This window comes from Aquarana catesbeiana, linkage group LG11 (assembly GCF_042186555.1).
Source record: "Aquarana catesbeiana isolate 2022-GZ linkage group LG11, ASM4218655v1, whole genome shotgun sequence".
Lineage (NCBI taxonomy): Eukaryota > Metazoa > Chordata > Amphibia > Anura > Ranidae > Aquarana > Aquarana catesbeiana.
Genome location: NC_133334.1, coordinates 229,367,214 through 229,382,616, shown reverse-complemented (window position 1 = coordinate 229,382,616; position 15,403 = coordinate 229,367,214). Strand labels below are relative to the sequence as shown.

The 15,403-nt window shown below is 42.8% G+C and overlaps 1 protein-coding gene across 1 annotated transcript in view; it reads left to right on the top strand.

Annotated features, from left to right (window-relative positions):
- The window catches only part of PRMT7 (protein arginine methyltransferase 7), a 102,169-nt gene that overhangs the window by 74,068 nt on the left and 12,698 nt on the right, over positions 1-15,403 (top strand). Inside the window, exons 15-17 of the mRNA XM_073605460.1 lie at positions 3,248-3,322; positions 13,119-13,279; positions 15,289-15,385. Coding sequence (XP_073461561.1) covers positions 3,248-3,322; positions 13,119-13,279; positions 15,289-15,385 — 333 coding nt within the window. The remainder of the gene's footprint in view (positions 1-3,247; positions 3,323-13,118; positions 13,280-15,288; positions 15,386-15,403) is intronic.

Below are 15,403 nucleotides of genomic sequence, written 5' to 3'. Positions count from 1 at the left end.
CAGAGTTCCTTCCGCACACCCTTGATAGGATTGTCTTCCCCCGGCTAGAACAAGTCCCCCCAATCACCCCACCCCCCTTCCTGTACAAATGCCAGCATTAATGCTTTTTTTTTCCTGAACCTCAAATCTCTTCTCCCATCTCCCAACACAGACTTCAGATACAGTGCGGCTCAATGCAACAGGGGGGATGTTCTTCCTCCCAGGCTACTCCTCATGATCTGTCATAAGAAATGTCAGAGCCGAGGAGGAGCCTAGCGGAAGCTTCCCCGCCTCTTATGTGACAGGGCAGGCAGCGGTGAGAAAAGCTGGGGGTGCCGACAATCGTAGCGAGGCAACGCCTGGATGCCCAGGATTAGTAGTGATGCCATTGGCGCCTCCCTGTACATAACATCAGCTGCCCCCGGGGAGGATTTGTTGCAGCAGCTGGGACAGGAGCGCTGTCACTTCTAAATACAGTCGGTATTCTTTAGAGGTGACAGTAGTGATTGGAATGCACAGGGCAGTGCTAGAGGTGCGGGAACAGTGTTCCGCCATGTTCCAGGTGAAAAAAAACCTGCCCATGGTACACCATGCATGGCAATATACAACCCCTGGATTGACTATCCATCATAATGCTTGCAATGGCAGGGAGTCACTGGTCAGCATGACCACACTGACCAATGAGAAGCACTTATTTCTTTTGGAGCACCTTATTGGAAGAAGTGCTTCTCATGTAGATGTGATGCACATTCCTGCATGTAGATCATTCTAAAATGCTTATTGCAGGTGTACAGTCATAGATTATTGCCACCAAATGTACTCAGTTTATTGTTCTAAATGTAAAAAGTATACATGAGTGTCTAAAATATGCATACATACAGTGCCTTGAAAAAGTATTCATACCCTTTGAAATTTTCCACATTGTGTCATTTTACAACCAAAAACGTAAATGTATTTTATTGAGATTTTATATGATAGACCAACACAAAGTGGCACATAATTGTGAAGTGGAAGGAAAATAATAAATGGTTTTCAACATTTTTTACAAATATGTGAAAAGTGTGGCGTGCATTTGTATTCAGCCCCCCTGAGTCAATACTATGTAGAACCATCTTTCGCTGCAATTACAGCAGCAAGTCTTTTTGGGGATGTCTCTACCAGCTTTACACATCTAGAGTGATATTTTTGCCCATTCTTCTTTGCAAAATAGCTCAAACTTTGTCAGATTGGATGGCGAGAGTATGTGAACAGCAATTTTCAAGTCTTACCACAGATTCTTAGTTGGATTTAGGTCTGGACTTTGGGCCATTCTAACACATGAATATGCTTTGCTCTAAACCATTCCATTGTAGCTCTGACTGTATGTTTAGGGTTGTTGTCCTACTGGAAGGTGAACTTCCGCCCCAGTGTCAAGTCTTTTGGAGACTCTTAACAGGTTTTCTTCTAAGATTGCCCTGTATTTGGCTCCATCCATCTTCCCATTTACTCTGACCAGCTTCCCTGTCCCTGCTGAAAAAAAGCATCCCCACAACATGATGCTGCCACCACCATGTTTCACAGTGGGGATGGTGTGTTCAGGGTAATGTGCAGTGTTGGTTTTCCACCACACATAGCGTTTTGTTTTTAGGCCAAAAAGTTCAGTTTTGATTTCATCTGACCAGAGCACCTTCTTCCACATGTTTGCTGTGTCCCCCACATGGCTTCTTGCAAACTGCAAACAGGACTTCTTATGGCTTTCTTTTAACAATGGTTTTCTTCTTGCCAGTCTTCCATAAAGGTCAGATTTGTGGAGCGCACGACTAATAGTTGTCCTGTGGATAGATTCTAGCACCTGAGCTGTGGATCTCTGCAGCTTCTCCAGAGTTTCCATGGGCCTCTTGGCTGCTTCTCTGATAAATTTTCTCCTTGCCTTGCCTGTCAGATTAGTGGACGGCCATGTCTTGGTAGGTCTGCAGATGTGCCATACTCTTTCCATTTTCTGATGATGGATTGAACAGTGCTCCGTAAGATGTTCAAAGCTTGAGATATTTTTTTTATAACCTAACTCTGCTTTAAACTTCTCCACAACTTTATTCCTGACATGACTGGTGTGTTCCTTGGTTTTTATGACACTGTTTATTCACTAAGGTTCAAGCAAACTTCCAAGGGCTTCACAGAACAGCTGTATTTTATACTGAGATTAATTTACTAATTAGGGTGACTTCTGAAGGCAATTGGTTCCACTAGATTTTAGTTAGGGGTATCAGAGTAAAGGGGGCTGAATACAAATGCACGCCATGCTTTTCAGATATTTTATTTGTAAAAAATGTTGATAACCATTTATCATTTTCCTTTCACTTCACAATTATGTGCCACTTTGTGTTGGTCTATCACATAAAATACCGAAAAAATGCATTTACGTTTTTGGTTGTAACATGAGAAAATGAGGAAAATTTCAAGGGGTGTGAATACTTTTTCATGGCACTGTAAAGCCATAAACTTTACCAAGTTGCCTATAAAGATTAAAGAGCAGGTCCACTGTAAACATAAAAACACCAGGCAACTACATAAAACCCATTTGTTCAGGTACACTTTAGTCATAAGATCATTTTGGATTCCATCTAGCATTGTTATCAGTATATCTGCTTTTACATGGATTTGCCGCATGTCTGCTAAAATTAGAAATCAGGCCTGCAGTGAGGATGACTGTTGAGTTGAAGGGGAAAGTACTTAGGTTTTCCTATCGAATGAGACAAGGTTGACCATGTTTATAAGTGGTCTAAACCACACGCACTACATGATGCTGAGTTGCCTACAAAAGTACAGATTTTTAAAGTGTTGTCATCCCCTTTGTCATGTATGACAGATAAAGCTGTTCTTCGAAATCTTTGCCAGGATTCTGACTGAGTGGTTTCTGTACTTTCTGATCAATTGACACAGAAAAATGTTCTGATCAGTAGTCAAAAGCTCTGATATGCTCACTTGTTCTGGGTCAGGGAATCAAGTAATCAGAACTTCATGACAACAAGTGACCTGGGCTCAGAGGAAGTGGGTAAATGATTCCGGTGCCTAGGTGGGCCACACACCCTCTCAAACCCTGTTGTGCCAGGTAATTCCTTCAGCTCACAACGCTGAATGCAGTGGCAGCAGACCAAAGCAATAGTAAGTATATATTCCCGGGGATAGGGGGGTTTAACGTAAACCTGTTTCTTTTTTAAAAGAGGATGCAAAGATTACCAAATGTGTATAATGTGATTGAGTCTTTCACAAACTCTTTGTCTCTTATCAGGATCTTTGGAGGATCCGGAGTCCGTGTGGAATCTGTGAAGGGTTTGACGTCTCTATTATGGATGCAATGATCAAGGTTTCAGTATAGCTTTTACTTTCTCTGTTTGTAATCGTTAGATCTTACATCTAATGGTGGGGTGTAGGTTAATGCACTTTGATAAATGTCCACTCACCTTTAGCCTTCATGCTGTGCAGCACATCCAGATGAATCCCAGATTTCAGTAAGGCCTCATTCAGACAGGTGCTGACACCTGTAGTCTATGAATGAGCACCCTGTTTATGTGGCTTTAGCTGCAAGGTGCTGCATGCAGGCAGCCAATTTATGTCTATTGGGAAGCACTACAGCACCGACTCAGCCACTCGTCCTAATCTGACAGCTGTCGGTGCAGGTGAGCAGCCGTGAATGCAGGCAGTCTGTGTTCAGGGCCTCTTGCCTGCACGCCTGTCAAATTGGTCTGAGTATCAACAAGGTGCTCATTTACAGACTATAGATGTCAGTGCCCATCTAAATGAGCCTTAATACCATTCATTGTGAGCCATTCCATTTGATTTTTCTTATGGTTAAATTGCCGACAACGTGCATGTTTTTGAGGACAAAGAAAAATCAACTCTTGTGTTGCTGCTCATACCTGGTTAATCCAGTATTAAAAGCTCTGTTGCTATCATTTCAATTTAGCCCCTGCCTTCAAGGATCTTTCTAGAGGCTTGCTCAAAAGGAGGAAGGGAGAACAGAGGGGCTGCAGTATTTTCCACTGATGTTAAAAGAAGGCCCTGCCTTAGCTTTGAGACTAAACAAATCTAAATGAATACCTTGGATGCTTTATCTGTATATACCTCTGTATATGCAGAGAGCCCTTTGTCTGCAATTGTCTTTATCTGCTAGTAGACAGGAAATTTGAACTGGCGGAATCACTGATGTTTCTGAAACTGCTCTCAGAATACAGTAGGAACATGGAAAATGATGAAAGATTATATTTTCAAATATTCTTGGTTACCTTGAATATAAAAAGCTAAGCTCGGTTTGAAACCCAATGTATTCATTAAAAGATATCTAAACCTAAGAATAAAAAATGTAATCTATTACGGCTTATCAGTCTTTAGATGCATTGGCTGCATTCGCTTTCACTTTCAGAAAGTACAAAAAAAATACCTGTTGATCTTGCCAGAAATGTATCACTGTGAGCTGAACTGAAAGTACAATATTATCTGTAAACTACCAACCCCCCCCCCCCCCCCCCCAATCCCCCATGTGATGGAGCTAAAGAGAGGAAGACATATTTAAAGTGCAGGCTTGGTGACAACTATGACTTTTCCATACATACAGTACAGTGATTGAGCATCGTCCGTCTAGGAAAGGAAGTGTGTTACAGGCAGGATCACCAGGTGAAAAAAAAAGATAACTAATGCAGCTACTGCATCTAAGGATTGGTAATCTGTGATACATGACATTCTATTTTGGTTTAGATACACATTAAGAGTTACTTGCACATACATGATTTAAATGGCAGTTGTGTTATAAGAACTACTGAAGCCCTTTCTGTATATGCAGGTCTGAATTATATGAATGAGTCTGCAGGTACCTTTAAAACTGCACAAAATCATCGTGGAAGGTGCAAAAAATGCCTGCTGAGATACTGAAACTGGTTTATGGATAGCAGATCAGTAGGGGTGTTCAGCTAACAAATTAATTTCATATTGTGTTCTTCAGATGTGCCCAGTCCTGTACCTCTTTGATTTCTTTTATATTCCCGTTGACTGAGCATGTATAGTTCTCTGGATATGGCTGCTCACCTCATATATCCTGCTGGGCTGAAAGGAGAGCTCTCAAAACTCCAAATGTAAAACAAGAAGACTAAATTGATGTTTCGTTTTTTGTTACACCACCCCATTTTCAGTGGAGTAGCAAATTATAGTCTTTGCAATTGCACCCTATCTGTGACGTAATTACCGTACATAATTTATTTTTATCCTGGCCAGAGTCCTAAACAGAAGTGACTTTTGAAATGATTTCCACTGAACTCAATGTGAACCTGGTAATGCCGTCAGATATACAATATGATGAAATTCTGCTCTCAGTATGTGTGTAAGGCTCTTTAACCACTTCCGGAAGGATTTGCCTCTTTAATGACCAGGCTATTTTTTGCGATATGACACTGCGTCACTTTAACTGACAATTGTGCGATGCTGTACCCAAAAAAAAATGACATCCTTTTTTCCCACAAATTGAGCTTTCTTTTGGTTGTATTTGATCACCTCTGCGGTTTGCTATAATACATATCCAAAAAATATATATTAAAAAAAATGTATTTGTGAATTTAGGCCGATATGTATTCTTCTACATATTTTTGGTTTAAAAAAAAATTGCAATAGGCCTATATTGATTGGTTTGCGCAAATGTTATCACATCAAACTATGGGATAGATTTAGGGACTTTTATTTATTTTTATTGTTTTTACTAGTAATGGCGTCAATCTGCGATTTTTAGCGTGACTGTAACATTGCGGCGAAAATTCTGATCCCAAACAGACTCTTTTTGGGGACCAATGACATTAAAACATTGATCAGTGCTATAAAAATGCACTGATCAATGTAAAAATTACACTGGCAGGGAAGGGGTTAACAATAGGGGCAATCAAGGGGTTAAGTGTGTTCCCTGGGTGTGTTTTAACTGTGGTGGGAAGGACTGGCAGGGACATGACAGAGATCACTGTTCCCGATCAATGGGAACAATAGATCTCTGAAATGTCCCCTGTCAGATTGGGGATCCACTTGTTTACACAGGCAGATTCCCGTTCTGCCTCTGTACTAGGCGATCGCGGGTTGCCGGCTGACATCGAGTCCGCTCGACCCGTGGGCACGCTCCCACAGCAGTGAGCTGCGGTACAGCTACGGCGATTTGCGCAGGAGAGCCGACCTGCCAACGGTGGCTGGTCAGCAAGCAGTTAAAGTGGTTCTAAAGGCTAATGTTTTTAACCTTTATTGCATTCTCTGCTTTAAGGTAAAAAAAACCTTTAAAATGTTGCTCCCCCTCTTCCCAAATACCTAAGCTCGATCCAGCGCTGTGCCTGAGAGCAGCGATGCTCTCCAAACTCTGTCTCTTTCTTTTCACTGCTGTGAGTGGAAAAGAATGAAAAGAACACAATTTCACATATTTCAGCAAAGAACAAGTGCTCCTCGCAAGGTTTCTGACAATAATTATCAGAAGAGTTGTCCAAGAGCCAAAGACCCTTTGTGGAGAGCTTCAGAAAGACCTGGAATTAGCAGGTACAATTGTTTCAAAGAAAACAATAAATGATGCATTCAACCTCCGTGGCCCTTATGCACGCTCACCACGCAAGACTAGATTGCTGAAGAAAAAGCATGTTGAAGCTCGTGTAAAGTTTGCTGCAAAACATTTAGACAAGCCTGTGAAATTCTGGGGGAATATAGTCTGGTCAGATGGGACCAAAATTTGACTCTTTGGATGCCATAATACACACCATGTTTGGAGGTCAGATGGCACTGCACATCACCCTAAAAACACCCCCATACCAACAGTGAAGTTTAGAGGTGGGAACATCATGGTGTGGGGCTGTTGCTTTATCGAACATTATGGAACACAGAGCCTTAAGTAATTACTTAATGGGTTATAGGCCACCTTCAGGTGATGGGCACTGGTTATACCCAATCCAGGAAGTTCACTCCCTATATAACCCCTCCTCCTTCCAGAAGCACATCAGTTTTTTGTCATGCCTTAATTTTCCACTAGAGAGAGTTTATGCACATACCTTACTCTGTTGTCTTCACTGTAAATCTCATTCTGTGTGTGGTCACAGCAGCGTGTGCAGGGAGATTTTTTTCAATGTAAAAGAAATCTGCAAAATGTTTTCTTTCTTCCCCCTGAAGGGAACAGAGGGTTATGGAGACATAAGCGCTGTACCCCCCCTTACATTAACCCCCCCACCACCACCACCACCGCAGGGGTTGCGGATGTCACGCTGGTACTGCTAATTTTATTAGACCCCGTGTTTACCCCTTGTTGGGTCTGTGGTCTGTCAGTCTCTCCTCGGCTGACGAGAAGGAAACAAGCAGCCTGCAACACAGGGACACAGGAGCTGTGGGACACGTGAGGGTTGCAAACTGGCATTCCTGATACAGGAAGGACACCTTTTTCCCAGCACTAGGCTGAACTTTATATCGGCGTTAAATGTCATGACTATATTCAGCGATTAAGTGCAATTTTGTATAGTGCCTCTGTTTTTGTACTTTATGCCTACCAAAAAAGACACCGCAAAAAGCAAAAAAGTAAAGGTTTCCCCCCCAGGCGTTAGAATCTCGAGTCGCATTTCCATGCTGTCATCCTCGCCTGAATTACCAGTTATGGCAAGCCAGGGTGAGCCATTGGAACAAATTGATGGTGATGAACTGCTTCTCACATTTCAGCCCCTGTATACATGACTGAAGATGTCCTTTCCTCCTCCCTGCAGGGTCTGGAAGGAAGATTAGCAGCTTTAATCGCATCCTCCATTCAAATGGATATGAAGTGTTTTAGATCCCCCTCCCCCACTTCAGAACCTTTGCAAGGGGAACAGTGGGCACAGGATGAGGTGTTACTCTCAGTCGATCAGGAAGAAAAACAAACTGATGATTCCCCTGTGGAGGAAACAATGGTAGATGAACCTTTTTCAGCCTCACAATCTGAGAAATTGCTGATACAAACTGTTACGGAGATGGTTCATTCCACTTTCATGCTGCCCCAACGCAGTCTCCTGAAAGCTCAGTTTCTTCCTTGGGTTCCTTAAAACCTTCTCAGCCTTCGCATGTGTTTCCTGCACATGCATTACTACAACAGCTTATTTTTGCTGAATGGGATCACCCGGATAAGCATTTTCTCCCTCCTAAGAGATTCTCAATTCTCTATTCCCTGGAGGAGAAATTCTCCAAAAAATGGAAAGTACCAGCAGATGACGCTGCAATTTCCAGTGTGAATAAGGGCCTAACTTGTCCTGTAGACAATGCACAAATGCTTAAGGATCCAACAGATAAAAAGTTGGAATCCCTGTTAAAATCGACTTTTTCCTTGGCAGGTGCCGTTACTCAGCCTGCAGTCTCTGCAATAGGCGTCTGTCAATCACTAAAGGACCAATTTAAACAGGCCCCTTAGAGAGATTCCTGCACAACAAGCTCGGGATTTGGCTGAACTACCAAAAGCATTATGCTTTGCCATAGATGCCATTAAAGATTCTATTCACCAGCCTTCTCGCCTTACGCTTATGCTTGTGCATATGAGTAGAATCTTGTGGTTAAAAAACAGCTGAAGCACCATGTAAAAACCTCCTAACTGGGTTCCCTTTTCATGGGGAGCGACTATTTGGAGAAGACTTGGACAAATATATCCAAACAATTTCTAGTGGGAAAAGTACTCTTTTGTCAGTCAAAAGAAAGTATAAATGCCCTTCATTTAAATGGGCTCTTTCCCCTGCGCCAGGGGCTTCCGCCTCTAGGCAGTGGCGACGGCCTCCGCCGTCAGACTCTAGAGGAAAACCTCAGGGTCAGGCCCAGACTGAAAAAAAGTCCTGGGGTTGGAAACCTGCAAAGCAGAATCCTAAAGCCTCATCATGAAGAGGCAACCCCCCTCACCAAGGAGGGGGTAAGACTTCTGTGGTTTTCAGAAGATCTAAAAAATCTAAATTAGTTCCTGAATATCTGTTCCTTTTGCATGGAGACGATCAGGTCAGTAGTTTCTATCCTTCTAGGCATCATTTAACATCAGGGATGCATATCTGCATGTCCCTATATTTCCCGCTCACCAAAAGTTTCTGCGGTTCGAGTTAGAACATCAGCATTTCCAGTTTGTAGCCCTGCCCTTCGGGCTAGCCACAGCACCCCGGGTGTTCACAAAAGTGCTGGCCCCACCTCTAGCCAGGTTAAGGGCACAGGGCGTACCTAGACGATCTATTACTAATAGATCAGTTGGTGGCTCGTTTGGAGCAAAGCGTACGCACTACAACCAACTATCTGAAGAGTTTGGGTTGGATTCTCAACCTAAATAAATCTTCCTTAATACCGCTAAAAAGGCTGGAGTACTTGGGTCTGATCATAGTCACAGCCCAGGAAAAGGTGTTCTTGCCTCAGGCAAAGATCAACTCCGTAAGAGAGCTGGTGCGGATGGTCAGGTCAAAAGGTTATCCCTCCATTTGCCTTTGCATGAGGTTGCTAGGAACCATGGTGGCTTCATTTGAAGCAGTTCCCTATGCCCAGTTTCATTCAAGACTGTTGCAAAAACAGCATCCTGTCTGCTTGGAACAAAACAATTCAAGCTTTAGACTTGCCAATGCGGCTATCCCCAAGAGTGTCCCAAAGCCTCGCTTGGTGGTTACCAACCCAGAATCTGTTGAAAGGAAAATCCTTCAGACCAGTCATCTGGAAAGTGGTAACTACGGATGCCAGCCTTTCAGGCTGGGGAGCAGTACTAGAAAAGACAACTGTCCAGGGACAGTGGTCAAGAACCGAAAGAACCTTGCCCATCAATATCCTGGAGATTCGGGCAGTGCATCTGGCTCTAAAGGCCTGGACTTCCAGGTTACGGGATTGTCTTGTCAGGATCCAATACGACAATGCCACAGCTGTGGCCTATATCAATCACCAATGGGGCACCAAGAATGTCTCAGCGCAGAGAGAGGTGAACCATATTCTAACTTGGGCAGAAAGGAATGTTCCGTGCCTATCATCAGTCTTCATTCCGGGGGTAGAGAATTGGCAGGCGGACTACTTGAGTCGCCAGCAGTTATTCCCAGGGGAATGGTCTCTTCACCCCGACATATTTCGGGCTGTTTGCCAAAGATGGGGGATTCCGGATGTAGATCCTCTAGCGTCCAGGTTCAACACAAATTTAGTCAACTTTGTGGCCAGAACAAGGGATCCACTCGCATGTGGAACAGATGCGTTTGTGACCCCATGGGATCAGTTTTCACTGATCTATGCATTTCTTCCTATTCAGTTGCTGCCTCGACTTCTTTGCAGGATCAAGCTGGAAAGAAAGCCGGTAATTCTGGTGGCACCAGCATGACCCAGAAGGTCATGGTATGCAGAAATCGTAAAGATGGCAGTGGAGGGCCCATGGTCCCTCCCACTACGGCCAGATCTGCTCTCACAGGGACCGATATTCCATCCTTCCTTACGGTCTCTAAATTTAACGGCTTGGCTATTGAAACCCACATTCTATAGAAACGTTTTCTGGGTCAGTTATCTCTACCCTGATTAATGCAAGGAAGCCAGCTTCCAGAACTATATATTATAGGGTCTGGACTGCTTATGTTTCCTGGTGTGAATCCAAGGGTTGGCACCCTCAGAGATATATCATAGGCAGAATTCTTGCCTTTCTATAATTAGGCATAGAGATGAAATTGGCCTTGAGTACTATTAAAGGCCAAGTCTCAGCTTTATCAGTCTTATTTCAAAGACCACTTGCTACACATTCTTTAGTCCGGGGTTTTATACAAGGGGTAACGCGGCTTAATCCGCCCGTCAAACCTCCCTTGAACCCTTGGGACTTGAACTTGGTTTTGTCTGTGTTACAAAAACAGCCATTTGAACCGATACAACATATTCCCTTAGTCCTTTTGACAAGGAAGTTGGTATTTTTGGTTGCTATATCCTCAGCAAGGAGGGTTTCGGATTTGGCTGCTCTTTCTTGTAAAGAGCCATATTTGATTTTTCATGAGGACAGAGTGGTGTTGCGCCTTCGTCCAGACTTTTTGCCAAAAGTAGTTTCAGGTGTTCACCCGAACCAAGATATTGTCCTGCTATCGTTTTTTCCAAAACCATGTTCCAGGGAAGAAAAGTCACTACATTGTCTACATGTGGTGAGAGCAGTGAAAATCTATTTAAAGGCAACTGCTCAGATTCGTAAGACTGATGTCTTTATTTAGTCTGCCAGAGGTTCCTAAGAAAGGACAGGCAGCGTCGAAATCCACTGTCGCCAAGTGGATTCGGCAAGTGATAATTCAAACTTATGATTTAAGGGGTAAGATTCCCCCTTTTCAAGTTAAGGCGCACTCTATCAGGGTGGTTATTGCTTCTTGGGCATCAAGCCTCCATGGCTCAGATCTGTAAGGCCACAACTTGGTCTTCAGTGCATACATTCACAAAATTTTATCAGCTGGATGTAAGGAGGTATGAGGATATCACCTTTGGGCGCAGTGTGCTGCAGGCAGCAGTATAGGTCCTCAAGTCTGGGGGTACCCTCCGGGTTGTGTCTCCCTCCCCTCAAGTAGCATTGCTATGGGACGTCCCATTACGTAATTAAGGCTCTGTGTCCCATGATGTACGATAAAGAAAATAGGATTTTTATAACAGCTTACCTGTAAAATCCTTTTCTTGGAGTACATCAAGGGACACAGAGGTCCCTCCCCTTTTTTTGGGGATTTAAGTATATTGCTTTGCTACAAAACTGATGTGCTCTTGGAAGGAAGAGGGGTTATATAGGGAGTGAACTTCCTGGATTGGGTATAAGCAGTGCCCATCACCTGAAGATGGCCTATAACACATTACATAATTACTTAAGGCTCTGTGTCCCATGATGTATTCCAAGAAAAGGATTTTACAGGTAAGCTGTTATAAAAATCCTATTTTTTCAGCATACGGTACTGGCAAACTTCATTTCATTGAAGGAAGGATGAATGGAAAAATGTACCAAGACATTCTTGATAAAAAATCCGCTGCCATCTACCAGGATGATGAAGATGAAACGAGGGTGGGCATTTCAGCAAGACAATGATCCCAAACACAAAGCCAAGGAAACTCTCTTTAAATTGGTTTCAAAGAAAGAAAATAAAGCTGCTAGAATGGCTTAGCCAGTCACCTGACTTGAATCCAATAGAAAATTGTTAGAAAGAACTAAAGATCAGAGTTCATAGAAGGAGGAAAAACATGATCTTACAGAAGCAGGGTAATCGGTCTGTATTACAAGGACTCTTGTATGGAATCCTACCTGTAAAATACCATTACGTGACATTGAACTCCACTACTAATTAATCTTTGAGACAAACCGTATATACTCGAGTATAATTCGACCCGAATACAAGCCGAGGCACCTAATTTTACCACAAAAAACTGGGAAAACATATTGACTCGAGTATAAGCCGAGGGTGGGAAAATGCAGCAGCTACCGGTAAACAGTGCCCATCTGCAGTCTCACTGTGCCCATCTGCAGTCTCACTGTGCCTAGTTGCAGTCTCACTGTGCCTAGTTGCAGTCTCACTGTGTTCAGTTGCAGTCTCACTGTGTTCAGTTGCAGTCTCTCTGTGCCCAGTTGCAGCCGTACCTTTTATTACTAAAACAGTATGTGTCGCCCGCTGTGTAGTGCATTCTGTCCAGCCGTCCATTGAAACAAAGCCGCCCCGCCTCCTCCTCGTCCATCCGCATTACACAGTGTGTCTCCCGCTGTGTAATGCATTCTGTCCAGCCGTCTATAGGCAGAACACTGATACAGTTTCCCAGCATCATATCAGTGTTCCTCTGTCAAGGACGGAGGAGGCGGGGCGGGATTTGTTTCAATGGACGGCTGAACAGAATGCATTACACAGTGGGAGACACGTGCTGTTTTAGTAATAAAAATTACGGCTCACTCGAGTATAAGCCAAGGGGGAGTTTTTCAGCCTAAAAAATGAGCTCAAAAACTCAGCTTATACTCGAGTATATACGGTAAGTTGGAGTGCCAGATGGCTAAACCAAAGAAAAAAGTTGAAAATTTACCATTTTCCCTATATAAAGATAAACGTTAAAGACTTGTATTTAGTGTCTTGTGCTTGAAGATTAAATTAAAATAATATTTTAATGTTATTCAGTTTGATGCACCCTTTTATTTTCACTGTTTTGAATATCTTTTTCAGAAATCCATTGATTTTCGGGAGTCACAGGAGGCGGAGCCCCATGCTCTCTGGGAATATCCCTGCAGAGCACTTTCGCAACCAGTAAAGGTCTTGTCATTTGACTTTATGGAGACAGTCCCAGCTAATGACATGAAGGCAGAGGGTTCTATGAGCTTAGTGAGGTATGTCATTAAAATGTAATGACACACACACTTTAGTTTGTCCAGTACAAGGTTTTTTGGGGCCCACTAGCAACTTACCTGGCATGATATTTAAAGAAAAGCACACGAAAGGCTTGTTTATACCAGATGCAGTCAAACACGTTTTTAAACGCAGTACAAACGTGTATGCAAGAAAAATGAATGTACTGTATGTCAAAAAGCTTAGTTGACACCATTGCTGTACTCTCATTTGCGTTTAAAAAAAAAAAAGTACAAAATGATGCATCGTTTGGTATTTAAACTTACCAGAATGCACGTGGGCACACTGCAAATGCACATAAATATATTATCAAATCCGTAAAAAAAAAAAATAAAAAAAAGATCCCATAAAAAATGCTAAAATATGTATCGCAGGCGCACCACAAATCCATGTAAACGCTCATGTAGAACTGCACACTGAATGCAGGGATTGCAGTAAAAATAGGCCCAGGCAGTTTACCTTCCTTGTCTATACATTTTTTTTTTTTTTGGAAGAGACAAGAACTTCAGTTAGGTGGTCTGATGTCTCCTAAAAGGTGGCGACTGATTTAAGTCACAGAACAAAATAGATTACAGCGCACACATACAAAAATGACATTTAAATCCTGCAAGGCTATTTAAAACACCTGGACATATTCAAAAATATGGGGATTTGGTTACACCATATGGCCATGTAGTGCTAAGCCCAATACTGCATCAAAGTACAACATTATCAGTGGGTCCTACACTTTTCATAGAATGAAAGGTCCTGCATCTCAACCAATGGAGACAAACTCCTCTTTATGGGAGATCTATAAGGACTCCTCCTATAACACAGGTGGACACTAATAAGAGGTAATACATTTTAGAATATGTTCAGGTGTTTTAAATAGCCTTGCAGGATTTAAATGTAATTTTTGTATGTGTGCGCTATAATCTATTTTGTTCGGTTTGCGGTCTTATAGCGGCACCATCTTGATTGTAAACTAATTTTTAGGGTGTGCCCCCCCCCCCAAGTCTGAGTCAAGTCACAGGTCTTTAATAAGTACATCTTAGATTTTCAGGAGAGCAGACCCTTTTATATGAAAGTAACACATCTATATTCCCACACATTCACTGGAGGGCAGATCCAACACAGGCTGACCTTAATGAAGGGTTGTACGACATGTGATTCATGTATAAACACTAAAAAGCAGCCCGTCATGATAGAACCCCTGAGGCCGGGTTCACACTGGTCCGACAAACGCTCCGACATTGGGAGCTCATGTCGCATGACGTGTGAAAATCAATGTTTTCCTATGGAAGCCATCTTAACTGGTTCAACACATGTCGGTCCGACTTTAAAAATGCTCCCTGTACTACTTTGGTCCGACTTTGATCCTACTTCAGCCCATTGACTATCATTGAAGTAGGATCAAAGTCGGATCCTTGTCCTAACCATCCGACTTTGGCATCAGACATTGTGTTATTTCCTGCCCCTGCTGTAGCCCCTCTCATTGTGTGTTAGTTTTGATTGGTCAAAGGACAAGTGTACTATCTGAAAAGTCGGATCAAAATAGTATCCTGTTCATGAAAGTCGGATGGATGTAGGACCAATGTAGGACTGATGTCGCAGAGCAAAGTAGGATGAAAGTTGTACTACTGTCGTGTAGTATAGTGTGAACGCAGTCTCAGGAAGTTTTCTTGATTCAGCCTATATTTTGTAAATCTATTGAGTTGCACTGTCCAGCTATGCAACACCCAGATCAGATGTCATGATGATAATCTGAGATCTCATGATGATGATCTCAGATGTCATGTGGTGGGTACTGTAGTGGACCTGCCACCACATGAATAAGAGGGAAGAGGATGATATCAAAGGTAGACACAACAGATCATACATATGCCCAGTTGAGAGCGTTGCCAATTCTTCTGCTGTAGAATTAAGTAGTTACTTTATTCTACTGAAAACTTCATTTCAACAGACCTATTTACCTTTCGGTGCTGCTCTTATAATATTTCTCCCTTGATAGGTCAGGAAGGTGTCATGGGATTGTACTTTGGATGGAATATCAGCTCACAGAAGACATTTCAGTCAGTACCGGCCTGTTGGAAGTGTCTGAAGAGAAGGTGAGCGACTGAGCAGCG